This window comes from Emydura macquarii, unplaced genomic scaffold (genome assembly GCF_026122565.2).
Source record: "Emydura macquarii macquarii isolate MOO-44397 ecotype Brisbane River unplaced genomic scaffold, CSIRO-AGI_Emac_v2 contig_3113, whole genome shotgun sequence".
In the NCBI taxonomy this organism is placed as follows: domain Eukaryota; kingdom Metazoa; phylum Chordata; order Testudines; family Chelidae; genus Emydura; species Emydura macquarii.
In genome coordinates this window covers 5837555-5856679 of record NW_027133250.1, presented here as the reverse complement: position 1 = coordinate 5856679, position 19125 = coordinate 5837555, and the positions used below count along the sequence as shown (strand labels likewise).

Sequence of the window (19125 nt, the reverse complement as noted above, 5' to 3'; positions counted from 1 at the left end):
CAACTTCCGTTGGTGAAAGAGACAAGCTTTCCAGCTACACAGAGCTCTTCTTCAGGTGTGGGAAAGGTACTCAGAGGGCTTGTCCATGCTTACAGCGCTGCAGCCGTGCAGCTGCCCCAATGAAGACACTACCTATACCAAAGTGAGAGCTTCTCCCAGCAACGTAGGTACTCCAGCTCAGTCAGAGGCTGTAGCTATGTCAATAGGAGAAGCCCTTGTAGAGCGCTATCTACAAGAGGGGTAGGAGGGTTAGGCCAGTGTAACTATGGCCTGGTCTATACTAGAGAGTTTTGTTGACAAAACAGGGCTGGTGTACACACTACAATCACCTCTACGCCGACAAAACTGCCGTTTTTTTCAACAAAATAAAACCACCTCAACAAGAGGTGTAGCGCTTTTGTCGGCAGAGCCAGGGCAATGCAGTGTCAGTGTAGACACTGCGTCCCTTAGAGTGGTGGAGGGGCTGTCATACTTTCATGCTGGAGTGGTGAAATTGAAAAGAAAGTGGCTGGGAGCGGGGCCCTGACTGCTGCAAGCCCAGGAGGACTGGTTCTCGGCTCCAGGCTATGAGCTGGGACTGGGCAAGCCACGGCGGCTGCCTCCCGGCTCTCAACTGCAAGGCAAGGCACAGGTGGTTGCCCCCCAGCTCCCAGCTGAAAGACAGGACCTGGCGGAATGAGGGCGGCCAGGTGGCTCCCAGATGAGACCGGGGAGGGGAGAAGTCTCCGCAAACTGCCACAGCTCCCAGCTGGGTGCGGAGAGCAGGGGGGTAACCCACAGGGAGCCAGGAAGCCTGTGGGCTCCTGGCAGGGAGCTGAGAGACGGGGCTCCCCACACTGCCCCTTAGGTGGGTGGAAGTGCTCCTGCTGAGGATATACTCCAACAATCAGAGCCCAGTGTGGACATCAGCCACTGCTGTGATTATAGCGGTGGCTGAACGTCAACATAACATACGTCAACAAATTTTTCTTGAGCAGACAAGGCCTCTGTCGCTCAGGGGTGTGGGCTTTCCACACCCCTGAGTGCCGTAGTTATACTGACATATGCTGGTAGTATTGACCAACCCAGAGTGTCACAGCTAAATACAAGGTGGAACAGATTGTTTAGGATAAGTAGCTATCACATATTCTAAGAGACCATTGACGGTGAAATAGCCAATTAAGACCACTTCAGTCATAGGACAAAAAAAGGGGGTTAGTGGGTTACAGATTGTTGTAATAAGGCATAAATCCACTGTTTTTACTAAGGGCTTGTCTATACTACAAGGTTAAGTCGACAAAAGGCGGCTTACATCAACTTAACTACGGAGTTGTACATACTGCAATGCTCCTCCCGACGGTTTAACTCTCCTGCTACACCAACATAATAAAACCACTTCGACGAAAGGCGTAAAGCTTAGGGAACATAGTTAGAGCGATGCCGTGTCAGTGTACACACTGTGTTGCTTGTGTTGCCCTAAGTGAGCTCCAGGAGGTGTCCCACAATGTCCATCGTGACCGTTCTGGTCACCAGTTTGAACTCCACTGCCCTTCAGTCAGGTACACAGGCACGCGCCACTCCGCTTTTAAGGGCATGGGAAATTGCTCTTCCTGTTTGTTCGGTGTGGAGAGCTCACCTAGCATCTGCCCAGCTGACCATGTCAGCTTCCCACAGCAAATGCGCTCCTGTCTGGAGTACACTGGAGGTGGTGGATCTGCTTGGTCTGTGGGGAGAGGAGGCTGTGCGGTCACAGCTCTGCTCAAGCCACAGGTGCTTTGATACCTACAGGCGGATTGCTCGTAGCATGGAAGAGAAGGGGTATGATAGGGACACTCAGCAGTGCTGTGCAAAGATCAAGGAGCTGAGGCAGACATACCAGAAGGCAAGGGAGGCCAACAGTCGCTCTGGTGCATCTCAAAACACATGCCACTTCTTCAAGGAGCTGTATGCCATCCTTGGTAGCAATCCCACCTCCACCGCCAAGAGCTCCATGGATACTTTAGGGGGGCTGAAGACAGTGGCCAGCAGAGTGAACCCTGAGGACGAAGTGGTGGACGAGGAAGTGGAGTGGAGGAGGATGGGGGACAGGCAACGGGGCTATCTGGTGGCGTGGAGACCCAGGACCTCTTTCTAACTCCAGAGGGGTCTAGCCAGTCCCAGCACTCCAGCTCGGGTGTGCCTGATGCAGGAGGGGCAAGCTCCAGTAAGTACTCATTGTGCTTCAATGCTGCAGGGAGACATGAGGTAGCGCTCTGCTTTTTTTAAAATCAGAGTAGAAGAGGGATTGAAAGAACCAACACAAGTACAGTTTATATCTGCTTCTCATTGCGCAGGCAGAGGGGGCCCTGCGGAAAAGTTTTTTCATGCACAGTGGGATGTCCTGAGAATCCTCCATAGAGATCTCTAGGAAACTTTCCTGGAGGTACCCTGTATTCCTCTGCCGAAGGTTTCTTGGGAGGGCTGCCTTGATTCTTCCCCCACAGTAGGAAGCTTCGGCGTGCCAATTGGCAATTAGTTCTGCAGGCACCATAGCAGCACATAAGCGAATAGCATACAGGTCCAGTCTGCAGCCGCACACATGCAGGAACTGCACCCCTTGCATCCTCGTTTACCCTGAGGAGCAAGGTATCTGCTGCTATTATCCCTGCCTATGGAAAACAGTGCCACTATTCAGAATAGTAGCCCATGGCGCTTGTAGTAATACACCTCTGAACTCTCCCCCACCTTTTGTTCCATATTGCCCCCCGCCCCACACTCCGGGCCGAACTCACCAAGGCTGGGGCTCCTGCCATACTGTGTGCCTACCAAGGGAAAGTGAGAAAGTTGTTTCTAACTTGTTTGGATCAAGGCTGTGAGTGCACTCACAATAGTGCCTCTGTCTATTGTTTCTTTAGCTTCTGCAGGTGTGCCCTTGTGCTTCTCCTCCTGCACAATGGCTGAGGAAGACATGTTCCGGGAGATTACTGCAATCCTTGGGTGCTTCAAATTGCAAGCCGAGAGCATGGAGAAAAGCTATCAATGAAAAACAGCGAATGGATAGTCAGGGTAGAAAACAGGGGCAGGAGCCGATGTTACAGCTGCTCAAGGACCACAGAGACATGCTGAGGTCCCTGACTGAACTTCAGACGTAACACATCCCTGCTCGCTTCCCACTGCAGCCTATATAGAAAGGCCTTTCATGCCCTCCCCACACTCCCCGCACACATTCCTTGCATGTTCCCATGCACTCCACCCAGAGGAAGATGTTTCACAATGACAGCTGGACAAACACCCCGCTGTGAAAGCCTCACTGGAAAATGTGCTTTTGATTTCCCTGTTCTTTGCAAAAGATAGAAATGTTTGCATCAGTGTTTAATAAAAATGTGCTTATTGAAAGAGAACGCATTTTTATTTGTCTCCTACATACTGTGATTGCTGCTAAAATTCAGAGACAGTGCCAATAGGTGCATTTGCATTGTAAAATTACCACACACACAACAATCATTACAAGATTCATAATATGGTGCAAGAAAACAATGCCTGGCTCAATGCATGACACAAATCCACATTACTGGAGCTCATTGTCAAAATGCTCCTTCAAAACCTCTCTGATTGAAACAGCTTCCCGCTGAGCCCCTCTAACAGCTCAAAAGCAGAAGCCAGACGATCTACCTCAACACTCCACCCCTGTGGAAACTTTCCCCCCTTACCTTCACAAATGTTATGCGGAGCACAGCAGGCTGCTAAGACCATGGGAATATTTTCCTCACTGAGGTCTCACCTGCCATCAAAGGTACATTCAACAATCATTCTGCATCTGCTAAGCCTGTTGAAGTGCTTCTTGATGCAGTCAAATTTGCCAGTATAAGACTTCATGAGCCACAGGAGCAAGGGGGGTAGGATGGGTCTCCACGAATCACTACTGGCATTTCCACATACCCAATGGGAATCTTCTGGTCTGGAAAGAAAGTCCTGTTTGCAGCTTCCTGTACAGGCCGGTGTTCCTGAAGACGTGTGCATCATGCACCTTCCTTGACCACCCTGTGTCGATGTCGGTGAAATGATCCTGGTGATCCACCAGCGCCTACAATACCAGAGTAAAGTAGCCCTTTCTGTTGATGTACTCTTTCGAAAGGTGGTCTGGGGCCAAAATGGGGATATGCGTGCCATCTGTCGCCCCGTCGCAGTTAGAGATCCCATTGCCACAAAACCATCCACTATTTCACGCACATTGCCAGAGTCACAGTTCTTAAATAGCAGGAGGCAATGAATGGCCGTGCACACTTGCATCACTGCAACCCCCACAGTGGACTTCCCCACTCCAAACTGCTTTGCAACTGATTGGTAGCCGTCCGGCATTGCCAGCTTCCACACAGCGATCACCACTCACTTCTCCACCATTAGGGCAGCTCTCGTTTTGGTGTCCTTGCGCCGGAGGGCAGGGTTCCAGGAAAGTGGCTTTGCGCATCTGAAAGTTCTGCAGCCGCTGCTAGTCATCCCATACCTGCAGAATGATGTGATCCCACCACTCAGTGCTTGTTTCTCACACCCAGTACCAACTGTCCACCATGTGCAGCTGCTCTGTGAATGCCAACAGCGATCTTGAATTGTTTCTATCCCTGGCACACAGCAGGGCGGACACTATGGTGTCATCATCAGATTAGCAGCTCATGAAATCATAGAATATTAGGGTTGGAAGGGACTCAGGAGGTCACCGATCCCCTGCTCAAAGCAGGACCAACCCCAACTAAATCTCAGCCAGAACTTTATCAAGTTGGGCCTTAAAAACCTCTAAGGATTGAGATTCCACTACCTCTGTAGCTGCAGCAGTCCGGGAGCCAGCAAACAGAGCTGTAAACAGGGGAGTTTCGGTGGGAGTTCTGTTGGAGAAGGGAGGAGTCAAGCCCCTGGCCCTTAGGGGCAGTGAGTGAGTTTTGTGGGAGTTGTGCGTTCTTGTCTTGTTTTGCTTGTTTATTTCCACCCAGTTTGCAAGAGCTGGTACTGAGGCTTGGTCTACACTTACCTTGGCGATTCGGCAGCAGTCGACAGGAGTTACGCAAAGTACGCAAATAACCTGCGTAACTCCCGTCGACTTCTGAGCTTCTCTTCTGCGCGCCGTCTTCACTGCACTGTGCCGACAGGAACCATGTTCCCGTCGACGCAGCGCTACGCCACTTGCGGGGGTGGATTAATAACATCGATTTCTGGATCGACTGAGCAAGTCTTCATTGACCGCTCAGTCGATCCAGATAAGTAGATCTGACGGTGCCGACTTTGCTGCCGTCAGTGTAGACATAGCCTGAGTGATGTACTGAGAGCAGCTGAGCCTAATTACAGGGTGGGGCTTCCCTAAATATGGGGCCTATAAAGGTAGCCATTCAAGCAGACAGCGGCACAGCTGCCAGCCAACAGACTATAAACAGAGGAGTCTGAGTGGGAGTTTGCAAAGGGAGTTTGGGGAGGGAGTGTGTGGTGTGGTGTGGTGTGGTGTGGTTTGCTCGTTGGGGGTTTATTTTGGAGGCATGTTTTTTTCTCTGACTGACAGGACATAGCTGAGGAAGCTATGCCAGATACAGAGACAGCAGTGGTAGTGACCCAAGCAGTGAAAGAGACAATGAAGATGACTGGATGTGGGAGCTGTGGGATGTACATGATCCTGGAGGGGGTACCACAAAAGAACTTTGTTTGTATGGAGTGCCTCCTGACAGAGCTGAGGGAAGAGAAGATCTGGGGCTTGGAGATGCAGGTGGAAACTCTGGTTGAGTTTAGAAGAGGATTTGAGAAGATGATGGAGCAAAGACACGAGGAGGCTGAAGGGAACAGCGCAGACTTGCAGATGGAAGGAGGACCAAAGAACTTTGAGGGGAGACTGCTGGGTGAGGAAAGTGGCCAGTGGAAGCATGTGACTATGAGAACCAGGGAGAGGAAAATACAGGCTAGTGAAGGAGAAATAGAGCTCAAGAACAGGTTTGTGGAGTTGGAAAATGAAGAAGGGGCACAGCAAGTGGTAACTGAAGGTGGGAGGGCAAGGAAGAAGAGAAGAGCAGCTAGTTCTGTACAAAGAGTGTAACCCCCAGGTCCTTTTCTGCAGAACTGCTGCCTAGCCAGTTGGTCCCCAGTCTGTAGCAGTGCATGGAATTCTTCTTCCCTAAGTGCAGGACTCTGCACTTGTCCTTGTTGATACTGGACTGCAGGATCAGTCACGCTGTATTCATAACACTCATCACAATACTGGAGATCAGTGCAGGATCCATGCTTTCAGACAGAGATGGTGGGCACGCTGTTCACAGGGACTGTTGAAAAGCAGCATGAAACATAATAGGAAGCCCATGGAATGATGGGACGGAGAAAACTGCATCATGGGACAGTGAGCCTGCCCACATGAGGCACTGAGAACCCTTCCCAGAACACCCAATGTCAGATGGTGGCGAGTTGCACAGGGGGTAGCAACCCATGATGCACTGCTCTCCCTGTCAATGCAAGAGCACCTACTGTGGACGTGCTCTGCTATCACAAGGAGCGTTGTGTAGACATGCAATAGTGGTTTCATTACAGCGGCGGATGAATGTCGACATAACTTAACTCGACAACTTTGTAGTGTAGCCATGATTTTTAGTGTCTAGCAAAATTATGACTTTAAGCTCCCAGGCTCATCTTTTGAAGGAGTTGTGCAGGTTTCCTTTGAGGATGAGGATGGAGAGGTCAGTTATGAAGGTATCGTTCTGTGAAAAGTGTTCACCACCAGGTTCGTTTTTCTGTGTGAGGTTATATGCTTGTCTGGTTTCACACCCACACTTGTGATTGGGGCATTTAGTGCACGGAGTGAGATACTCCACATGCTGTGATAGGCATGTGTAGGATCCATAAGATCTTGAAAGGTGCATTCTGAAGGGTACTGATCACCACAGCAGTGGAGCTACGTCTGCAGGTTTGTATCTGCTCTTATGACAGGGACTGGTGCCGCTCCGAGTTGGTGCGTGCTTGTCTATGGGGAGCTTGCTTCTGATGATGAGCTTGGTGAGGTTGGGGGGTTGTCACCCTATCACCTGCGGGTGAACACTTTTCACAAAGTGATCATTCTATGTCTGACATACCAGTCCTCCGCACAACGCTTTCAAAGGGTAACACTAAGGGCTTGTCGACATTCGCACTTATGCCGGCAAAACTTTTGTCACTCAAGGATGTGGAAAGAACACTTCGCTGAGCGACATAAGTTTTGCCGGCATAAGCATGAGTGTAGACAAGCCCTAAAAAATCGTAGACTGAATAGAGACACTAGATTTATGGCTTATTACAACGTCGCTGACAAACCGACTAATAACCACCCACACAGCTGCCTTTTCTTCCCATGGCCCCTGATGACTAGAAAGGTGTTAACAGGCCACTTCACCTCGTGTAGTCCCTTGAAATATGTGTTAACTACTTATGCTAAGCAATCTGTTCCACCTTGTATTTAGCTGTGACATTCAGATTACCTTTCCCAGACCTGAAGAAGAGCCCTGTGTAAGCTTGAAAGCTTGTCTCTTTCACCAACAGAAGTTGGTCCAATAAACGATTTTGCCATCTAACAGTAGTTTGGTGGTCTAGATGATGTACGCTGATGTTCTTAATAGTTTCCAGTGGACATGTGGCCACAACGCTAATTACAGCATTATAACTGGTAAGACTTGATTTTCGTTAGTGATCTCAGAGGAGAGCCCAAGAGTTGAATGGGTCATAGATAGAACTCCACTCTCATTCTAGTGGTGGTCCCACCATGTCAGTATGGAGGCACATTACTAGGGAGCTCCCATTGCTGCTGCCTCTGTTTTGTAGATCAACATTCAGTGTCTATGACTGTCAGACCAGCACCTTTCACCAGCAATAGTTACATGAAAATCAAAAGACAAATTAAAATGCATTTATGTGCTGATTACATATTAGTGAGTGGAGCCACTCATCACATAAACCTTGTCTTATCTTGACTGTGGGTTTCCCTTTGCAGTTCACCCTTAAGGTGAGCTCACCAGTTGCGGATGAACTTCTCGTTAGTAGTCTATCAGTGCTCCATTCATTCACATACATCATGAAGAAATTGCTCAAGGAAAGGCAAAACCATTTCAGCAAATGTCATGACAACAGTGAGTGGTAACAACACAACTCACACGGGACAAGAGTGAAACACCATTTCAAGACTGGACCAGTTTGCTTTCCAGATCCATTATTTGTAAGGTGTTCCTGCTTGTTGTCATTTTCATATCAAGGAGGAGCCAATCTCAGCACATTCTGTACCTCAAATCATCTGTATTCCTTGACAGAGGGGCACTGTGTTTTGCTTGAAAGGCATACCTTGATACGGTGGTCCTCTTTCTCAGCTATTGTTGCCACTCTTATTAACATGGGATTTCTCCTGTCCACAGCCTCTAGCTTCGTGTTAACTTGGAACCCATGGTCTGGACGCTGTAAGAGAAGATTGCAAGTGGAATTGCGAAAAGTCCATCATTTCGAGTCATATACTACTAGCTATCTTTTCTGGATAAATAGGTACGTTCCTCCACATACCACCCTTTCTAACTTTGGGGCCCACTCCTGTAAAAGCACTGACTACTTTTGAGACCAAATTCAGGATTTCCTGATGGACTATGTTGGCAATTTGCTAGCAGCCAAAGATACAAATGGGGGTAATCTGAGCAACACAGAGGAGGCTTTCACACTCCATGCTGGGGGCAGATTTTATCTCCCTCTTAAAAGAAAAAAAAAATTAGAATTCACGGGAAAACCTTGACACCATAGATTTAAAGATGCATGACTATTAACCACCCTATGTCTGCATGCAGAACTCCACTTGAGATCCAAGGCATGATCCAACTGCCTCTTCGGGTATTTTAAGAGGGACACTGGACAGCTAACCAAAATATCACTGAGTTAAACACAGCTTAGGAGGGTAGTGACTGAAAGACACCATCATTTGACAGCTCTTTTCCATAATTTATATGATGTGATTTGGCAGATCTCATTTCAGTCACTTGTGGACATGTGTTCACATCACGTAAACCCCCATCACAATTGGCAACAAATGGTCCTAGTGCTGGTACTCTCAGCACAGGCCATGAATGTAATGGGCATGGCAACCCTGCTACCACTTCATCCTAGATATAGTCCCTCCATCTCAGGGCTGAAGTACACTGTGTGAAGCATGGAGGAAGATGGCCCTGCTGCTACCAGTACTGTGCCTTTTCTGTCGATAAACAGAGAAAGTATCCCAGGCTGTCAATCTGGCACCTTTTACCAGCAAGAAAAATCACTTCACATCTTGAAGATTTCTGGGTAATGTATCCTCCTTGGCTTTAGGACACAGCAATCTCTAGTTAACCCTTTGAATACCACACAAAGTCACATCCTCTCACCACAGCAATTGGAGGCAGACCAGATCTTTGCTCTGACACTGGGCTTAGAATTGCACCTCAGGAAGAACGTTCCAGAATGATAGTTTCCAAAGCAGAAAAATATTACCTGTAAGAAACATTTAGAAGTGCTATACAATTCAAACCATTTGCAGCAGAGACCTGATATGACATTTAGGGATTTCCTGGAGGAATACCCTATTCCCTTTCAAACTATTTAACAAGCAAACTACAGCCAGAAAAAAAAACCTGGACATAATGCAATCCTTCAAGGGAGGGAGAAACTGCTTGACATGGAGAGTCCTTGAATGAAAATTCACAGGTAAGACAAAATTTTCCCTTTCTCTGCCCCCTTCATGTCAGACAGTCTTCACAGTAGGATGTGGAAAACAGTAAATCATCTCTATGGTGGGAGGAAGGAGTCAACTTATCCATGTAGAATTGAAAAGGAACTTAAGGGCTACTGGGGCATCCTGTCCTGAAACACCCTTCTACAGTACTGAACCAGCAGCGGTGAGGAAGCTGACTCTACAGTATTTGAGAAAGTGTTTGAGAATGACAGGCCTCCTCAGTAGACGTGTGTGATCTCTTCACCCACAAAAATCACTGCTCTTTTCACAGACAGCTCTTTTCACAGTAACAAGGGGCGTTGTGTCTGAGGCTTTGAATGCCTCTGCTACATTTATTCCTCTGTAGCTCCTGTTCGCACCTAACTTATGCATTTCAACTTCCTTAGGATGTCCTTCAAGCAGAAGGGCAACATGCATTTCCTATTGTATGAGGTAGACTTTGGTAACTTTGCAGATGCAGAGCTGGTTAGTTCACAGAGCTGCCATGTTTGATAGAGTGTGTAACTGGGCTTTCATTGACAGCAAGCTCCAAAACCCCCTTGGACCAAGAGGTAGCAAATAGACAAGATACCTTCAGTGAGAAAAGTAAGAGGCCTACCAGCTCTGAAGCTGAGAGGTAGCTTTATTAGGACTTGTAGCCCACAGATCAAGATCACGGTAGGGTCTGCACATTGCAAGAGAACTGATATGAGTAGTGGTCCTCAGATGTGAGTTATGTGACTGCGATGAGATTATCATGGGTTTCTTACAGTGTAATATGCCTGCAGTCACTGACTTGTCTTTCCAAAAAATGTTAGTCTTGAGCCCCATGGTATGGTCACCTTGTAAAACCAAGAGTGTCCTTTGCTTTAGCTGACTATGCCCTGACGAGTCCCTTGTAACCCCAACATCTAACCCTCAAATGACACAGACATGATTCATGAATTTCCTCCAAGGTAGGAGGATGTTTATCATCTTCTTAGAATGACTGAGTATAGGTCCTTCTTCTCATCTTCCCAGTTGATGATGGGTTAGGCAGCATTGGATCTTAATTGATTCAGGATAAACCCCTGTTGAAGAGTGTGTGTGTGTGTTTATATATATAGTTTGAGAGGAGGTTCCATTTACATCTAACTCAGGTCTGAGACCTGAAAGTGGGTATAATCACAATCTTTTTTACAATCTTTACTTTCAGTGGCTGAAGGGGTAAGGCATAAGGGAGGTCTTTCAGCACACTTTTGGTATAAGACGATCACAGCCTTTGCTTCTGAGTGTGTCTTCCTCATGTAGCACCTTTTTTGGTTTTCCCAGTGGACTTGGATGCAAACAGGTTCATCAACAGGCTTCCCACCTGGCTGTGATGCACCACGAGACTGCATTCTCTCAGTTCTGAGTATGTCTTGCTGTGCTGACTTACCTTGACTTTCCTTCTTGGCACAGAACCCTGAGGAAAAGAGAGAGCGCTTCTGCCCAGGACATGAACTAAGTTACTTCTCTAAGCAATGCTGAAGGTTTTCTGCATTCTTAGCAGTTATATACACACCAGGTTTCTGTAGAATCATCTGCTGGAAATGAACGAGTATCTGATGGCCCAAAGCATGAGACAGGTTATACTCCAGGACTCCTCCTTGGGCCACATCACTCCCTCATGTCATATAGGAGTCCAGATGTGTTCCCACTGCATGAGATCTTGTCTCTGTACTGAGGATCAGCTTCTCCGGACCCAACAGGAGGTAGCTGCTAAATATAAAGAATAAATTCACCTAGAAAGCAATTACATGAATTTGAAGAAATTTGGACCATGTTTTTAGATAATTTTTCTAGAGCATTTGGATAAAAAATGTGGAGATGGCTCAAAGAATGCCAGTCCTCCATTCCTTCTACCCCCTCCTCTTTTTCCTTTCCCCTTCTCCCTATTCATGTATGTTTTCTCCTGTTTTATTACTGTTATTTCCTCCTAACAGGTTATCTCTATGTAGTAGCCTGGTTTTGTATTGTCTGGTCTTGCAGCCTTGACAAGTTGTAACATTGCATAATTCCACTGGAGATCCCGTAAAGCATGTGGTATTTGAAACATATATGAGCTGCAGGTCATTTACAGTTTATACATTTCATTGTCTGGTTCTTTATGGAAATCAATACAAAATTAATCATATGAAGTCATCAAGAGATGCTAGTACTGGATCTGGACTAAGATCTTTATATACTCATTTGCTGCAATTGCTGGCTGGAAGCAAAGCAAGAATTGTGCCAGATATTCACTCATGAATCTTACTAGCCCAGGAGCTGAGTCAGAGATTTTATCTTAAGAGATGTTTGCTAATGTTGGACAAATCAGACACTATCTTCTTCCACCTCTCTTCTGAAATAAAGAAGGTCTTGGACAATACCTTATATGCTAGAGTTTTATAAGGGTTGTAAATGGCTCTTACACTTGTTTGCTCGAAGCCATGCTTCTGAAGGCTTTTGGCAATGGCTGCTGGGTCCTGCATATCATGACGAGAAGGTCATTAGACATATACTCCTTTCATTTGAAGGGTGGGATGATATTGGCATTCGTGAATACCTGTGTAGAAGTTACAAGTCCAAAATGAAGTACTCTGCATTGAGATGCTACTTCAGCTTCTGCTGCAACAGTATCTCTGGGTGACGCTCCCCAATTATATCTTCAGTAGATCTGCAGGAGTATTATTTTCATATTCTGAAACTTTCGGAAGACAATGACATAATGATGGATTTCAGTATTTCCACCTGGAACATGGATCTCCTGATAGATTTGTTGAGAGAATTGAGATCTAAAGTGGACTGTAGGCCATTGTTTCTCTTTGAATCACAAAGAATCTTGCACCCTTTCCCAAATATCTGTCTCTCCATGGAACTGGTTCTCTTGTTCCAATGCGTAGGTGATGGACTATTGCACCATTCGTCTTCTGATGCTGGGAGTCTTTTTATAGTGTTGTTTTATTTTAATTTACTTTGTGGAAAGGAGGAACTTGTCCCTGGGACAACGAGTGACTTCTATTGAATATTCTTCTCTGATTGCCTCAAGCATCCATTTCCTGAGGTGACTCACTGCCTGATGAGGGTCCGCCTTGAAGCACCCCTCATAGAAGGGGTGGGGGATGGCGGCTCAGACTTGAGAAATCCAAAAACAGGTGAAGCTTTTGGGACTGGATGGTTTGGAATCCTAGCCTTGGTCTTCCAACAGCAATGGCCTCCTCCTCAAGTGTAATAGGATAAGATAGTTTGAAGGTTCTCTCACTGGAAAGAGGGAGGGATTTATTCCCTTGTCTAAAGCCACAGTGACTGCTTTGCTTCTATGCTCCCCAAAGAGTTCACCAAGAAAATATTCCAAGTGAAGCCACAGTTACCTGTGGGAAACGTCTTTGGAAGTTTGGCATGGACAGCAAACTTTAGCTAGTTGAAGCATCAATGCTGAAAAAGCTGACAGGGAAATCTAGTTTTAAGTAGATTTTATTTAATGGTTTTTCTGGGATTTTTTTTTGCCCACTCACAATGACTCCCCAGATGAGTACAGACCTCCACAATAGGACTTCAGCCAGTAACCTCAGGGCTGAGACAGCTTTATCCAAGTTTAGTCTGAGTGATGATCTTATTCTCGTCTGTGTGTTTGGGAGAAATATTCCCTTGGCTGGTATGATTATGCCCATTACTAAGGAGGCTGCAGCAAGCTTAATTTTAGGTAGAGTAATGAAGACCTTTTAATCATTAGTTACAAGTAAATCTTGACAATGAATTCCCACTTCACTGTCATCATACCCTCATAAACCAGGCAAAGAAGAATTACATAGCTCCTGTTCAACCCTGCTAGGTTTTCTAAGGATTTTTTTTTGGTGTTTCGTTTTCTAACAACATAAGCACCTGTGAAGTTAGTCCCCCACTCATGCTTAATCCTGAAAAGCTTAGCTGAAAGTCCGGGGTATCTCACTTATAGCCCTAACTTTACAGCTTTCTCCTCTTAGGAGGCTCTAAGTGAGAGATTCTCTTGTTGGAGGTTCCAAGATCTTGTGCTGTTCCATTATGAACTGCCCCAAACCCTGAGGGGGGGAGAGGGGCAGAGTGAAAGCGAGGGTGCATCGCTAGGGAGAGTCAAAGGACAGTCTGGTGGCATGCCTCCTGAGGGAAAATTACTAGTCGCCACTCCCTCCTTTGGGACCCCTGGAGACTGGAAGGGGAGAGGAAGTAGGTCCATTTCTCATGGAAGAGGATCACTTCACCCCATGCTCCCTGCTGCTGGGTACAGGCTGAGTGAGCACTGACCACACAGTACAAGGCGTGAGCTGGAGACTGGCTCATTGATATCAGAAAGGTCACAGCAGCTGAACTCTTTCATGGCAGCTCAGCTCCTGCAGGCAGAACAGCTTGTGCGGAGGGTGGAACCTTTGTGGTCTTCTCAACCATCTGAGCATGGAGCTTGCTTACAGGCCGGCTGGGAATAGAGGTTTCCTCCTCTGCGTTGTTGCTGTGCGATTTCACCTTCCCCCCGAGTTTCAGGAGACTCCAGGGAATGTTTCCTCCTCTGTAAGCAGTGGGATGGGGTCCCATGCCTACGTAACAGGTGTGAGGGAAGGGGGACTTTGGGGGGGAAAAACCCAAAGCTTACTTCTGATTCCATGCCAATGATTCTGGCCTGCTGTCAATGAAAGGAGCTTTCATGTGGCCTGCTTGACAGCCTCAGCATGGACCTTTCCCACTCACTGGTTGGGAGCTTCACCTTGGTCCCAGGAACTGCCTGAGGAGAGTGCTGGGAGATTGCTGTCTGTATCTGCTATTTCTGTGGTTGAAGGGAGGTGCTGCTCTTCACACCCTCCTCACAAAGACAAAAGATTTTTTAAGTTTAGCAGTTTTGAGGAGAAAAACCTCAAAGCCAGTGTAGAAACTGAGAGCCATTCAGTTAAAGATCTTTTAAAAATTGTGTAAAAGCTCCTGTGGAAAGGGAGCCTTGGAGTCTGCCATGTCTGTCGCTTGGAGGCAGAGACTTCTGGAGAATGCCTCCTGTGGGGCCATCCTAAATCCAGGTTCAGAGCAAAGATCTGGTCTGCCTCAGTTGCATGGAAGTGTGGGGGAACTTCCCGCCCTGTGAAGATGTCGGACATGGATGGGACTGAGAATGGTACAATCCATAGTAATATTCTGACCCAGTGAGACACAAAACTTCACCAACCAGTTTAAATGCTCTTGCTGGGGCTGCCTGGGAACTGGTTTCTTCCAAATATTTCTCCCAAGAGAACCTTTTGGAATCCTTGTTCCCTGGAAAAGATGAAGGACTATCTTAAGAGTGAAATTAAAAAAAAACAAAACCCAATCAATTATAAACCACCACCACAGAAGAGCAACTATGTAATACAAAGCTATTTTGTGAATTTAGCACTCACAAAAGATGGCAGATTGACATCCTTGCAGAATTAGGCCATCTGTTTATTCACACAAAAGATTTACAATACAGGCAGTAGCAGCGCAAGTTTCCAGCACACAATGAGTTTCAACCCAGAGCAGGAGAAATGAGGGTAGTTCATTTCTTTATTGCTCAATCAATTCTTGGTCTCTTGAGTAAGTTGCCAAATAGAGCCAGTCATGGGTTTTTGTGATGTGAACTGAGATCACCCAATTAATTTCCTATATTGAAGGCTTCTGAACAGCTATCAGATGGTAGAGACTTTCCATCACTTCCTACCTATCCACAGGCTGAATACAAATTAGTAGCCTGAAGGTGAAAGGCTACATATCTCCCATTACCATCATCTCAGGAAGTTAAACTTACTTCCCGTATTTCAACAACAGTGCGATGTGCTCTTCTTAGCAGCACACTGCAAACTACATTTTAAAAAACTGTTCTATATTTTTTTTTCTATCGCTGCTATTTATCACCATCTTGGTCTGAATTTGTGGGTCTCAGTGTTGTTCCCTTTGGACAGTTGTGCACATCACAAAAATCACACAACGATTTCAGCAGAGAAATCAAGAATTGAATAGAGACTAGCCTTCCACTGTGGAGGAAGCTCATACTGCCACTGACGCTGCTAAACCTGCTAAGCAAATAAAGAACAAACTTTGTGTTCCAGGGCTGTCAATCCAGCACCAGGTGGACCTGATTTTAAAAGTTGCCAAAGCCTGAAAACAACACTGATTTCCCTGCAGATTTTGTCCTTTCCCTTTGCTAATATCTCAGTTCCAATATAGAAGAAAGAGACAGGGCTCCAGCCCCTCTTTCCTTCTCCTTCCCAGGAATTCCGCACCCCCATCTTCGAGGACATGAGACTGATCCTCTTTTCTCTAGCTCATTTTAAAATAAATACTTCATCTGCCTCAAAAGGCTCACCCAAAAATATTAAATTCAATTCCAAAATTACCAAATCCTGATTCACTGGTTTGAGAGAGCTATAGAAATCAAAGATAGCTGCACTTCAGTGTGTGTGTTAACAATAACCCTGTTCAGCCAATAAAAGAAAAGGTACCGAACAGAATTCGTAACTTGCAGATTTATAATTATGCAGGAGATAGAGCTTGCTTCTGACTGAAACAAGAAATACAATCTTGCGTTTGACATACCAGGTGGTGTTGTCAGCGGGGTTCCAGTTTCTTGGCAGTAACCCACAGGACGAATATATGGGCTGCTAGCATCACACCTGGATCAAAAGAAAAGAATTAGCTCCGATCAACTTCAATGTTAGAAGAAACACAGCAGATCAAATCCCATCTGATGTTTCTTTGCTGGGGCAGCACAGGCTTTTAGCGTGTGTGATCATGATGTACAGCACAAGTGTTTCCTGGTTGGAATTCATAAAAGCTACATTTTCAGGAACTGACATTCAAGTTGCCCTAGCAAGACAGGGGAATACTAAAGAGGCAAAGTATGTGTGTGTAGCTAATGCATATTTTCTAAGCACTATTCTTTGAAAACTGAGCCCACTGTATTAGTCTGGGCATAGATTTTCAAAACTAAAACACAAAGCAAACAATGTAAAAACACATACCATAAAAGCCTACTAAAAAAATAAAAGCTATTGGGGGTTGTGGGAAGATGATTCAAAGACTTCAGCTTAGAACTGTATACAGCTTTCACTGATTGAACTTGAAGCCAAGTGGAACTTGCCTGGCTTCTGATTTCGTTACAAAGCTAAAACTTGGCCCAAGCCCTTGAATCTCTTGAGAGAACATGGGCCAGGTTTTGAGAAAGCCCTTTCCTTCCTTTGGGTTCTGGAGAAGGGACTGATGGTTTCACTCCAAACCAGGCAAAACAATGCTGTTTCAGCTACGTTTTGCTTTGAAAGCTTTTTATTTGTATTCTAAGTTTCTTTAAATCTGAAACTCAAAATGAAATGTGGAGCAAATGTAAAACCTTGCAGACTAAGACAGCAATGGAACCAGTTCTAAAGACCTGCAAACTGAAACACCCAAGCTGGACACAGCTATCTGTGGGAAGGAAAACTAACGACCAATTAGCACCGTACAAACAAGCAAGTGCCTCTTTGCCTTTCTGGAATGAGAAACAACTGGGAAAAGAGTGTAATAATACTGGAACAACCACCACACACAGAGCTGATGGGTGTGAATCTAAATGCCTTGTATTGCTTTCACAGACCAACAGCTAAGTTTTTAAAAATTAAACTAAAGACTGGACGCTCTTCTATAGTGTGGGTTGGGATATGTGAAATGGAGAGGAAAGGTGTTTCCTTTACAACTATTCAACATGGTCTCATGGTTAGCTGGGACCAGGGCTCAGGAGACCGTCACATGAAATGCAGCATGAAATATTCAGCGTCTGAAAAGCACCCTGAGACTCTCAGATGAAAAGCGCAATAAAAGAGCAGACCATAATTTTCAAAAAATGAGTTCACAAAGTTAGGCTCCTACGTAAGAGCCTGATCCAAATCCACAGAATTGAAGGAAAGACTTTCACTGACTTCAATATGTTTTGGATCAGGCACTAAGTACATAGTTTCTTAAATAAGTGGCCTGACTATCAAAAGCGCTGAGCATCACAGAAGCCAGTGAGACATGGGTCTCCATCCAAGAGAGGTGATAGCTGAAAGCCAGAAACCTTTAAGATGGTGCCCCTAAGGAACCACAAAGAGGGCAATACAGGTGCAGTTATCCCAAAACTGTGACAAGGCCATTTATTTAGGAGCCTGAAAATGGATTTAGGAGCCCCAAAGCACACGCATTTAAAAATCTTAGCAGCTAAGTATTAGAGATCATGTACTTTATAGCAAGATGATACAAGGGGGGAAAAATCACAGTATATGCAGATACAGTTTGGAAATAGTTTTCTTTACCAATAGTCATAACTCTCGTCCCAGTTGTCAAAATGAATTAGCAGCCGGTTATCCAACATATCAGTGATGGTTGCCACACACATCAAAGATGGATTCTTTTTGTCCACTGCTTCTAGTTTCATTCCCACCCGAAAACCAGATGGTGTGACAGGCTAGGGATAGGATAGAGGGAAAAGGTATGTCACGCTCTATGCCAGGTCATTTAAATAACTGTTCTGAACCTATTTGATTCAGGTTATTTAAACAAAATACTATAGTAGAAGAAAACAATATCATACTGTAACTACTTGCTTGTCAGAACATCTGTCAGGAGGGTTAAAGCTCAGATTTCCACGTGATCTGGCAACAATGCCTATGATTTCTAACAAAGGCTTGGTGAAACCTGAATATTGCTTATGTTACACCAAAACCAGCAGTTCAGAGACAGAGGACCCTTCTCGTGATGAACTGAGGATGGATACTAGCGTTGCAAGCCTTGCCATATGAATGGAGGAGAAATCAAAGTGGCATGTTACAGTCTCTAGGGTATACAGGTGGATCAATCCAAAAAGCAAAGCTAGAATTACACGCTAAGGCCCCGATCCCACAAATTCTCCACCTTTTTGCAATATCAGGGTAAGAATACTTTGACTGGGCTGAAAGAACCCAGGCAGACCACCTGACTAACTCAGAATGGGAGAAAAAACAACGGTGGGTGAAGACAGAAAAATGCCAAAGATATATGTAAGCTTGAAAGCTTGTTTCTTTCACCAACAGAAGTTGGTGCAATAAAAGTTATTACCTCACCCACCTTGTTTCTCTAATATCCTGGGACCAACATATATGCATATGGATGAACACCTGCGTGCACATGGTACGGTGCTGGATAAACAGGAACTTAACTATGAGATTCTTAGAGTAGGGGGAAGTATCACAAACATTTTGAAGCTGAGCCCAAGCAAAATAGAGTATTACAATTTATTTAACTAATTCTGCTATAAATCAGCAGAAAAATGATCAAGGAGGAGAGGAAATATACAGCCTCTGCCTGGTTAGTGAATGAGTTTGGGGAAGAAGAAGTAAGAAAGTTACTCTGGGTTTCACATCCTACAAATTGCTGTGGGAAAAGGCTCTCATCTAACTTCACAAATTCCTTAGTGTTACAGCATCTGTCCTGAG

General features: G+C 45.6%; 1 protein-coding gene across 3 annotated transcripts in view; it reads right to left on the bottom strand.

Annotated features, from left to right (window-relative positions):
• The window catches only part of LOC137141684 (lethal(3)malignant brain tumor-like protein 3), a 74645-nt gene that overhangs the window by 23432 nt on the left and 32088 nt on the right, over positions 1-19125 (bottom strand). For all 3 annotated transcript variants that reach the window (XM_067530731.1, XM_067530730.1, XM_067530732.1), the window contains 4 exons: positions 17968-18119; positions 16241-16317; positions 14856-14941; positions 8287-8397 (listed from right to left, as the gene is read on the bottom strand). In XM_067530731.1, the coding sequence (XP_067386832.1) occupies positions 8287-8397; positions 14856-14941; positions 16241-16317; positions 17968-18119 (426 nt within the window). The remainder of the gene's footprint in view (positions 1-8286; positions 8398-14855; positions 14942-16240; positions 16318-17967; positions 18120-19125) is intronic.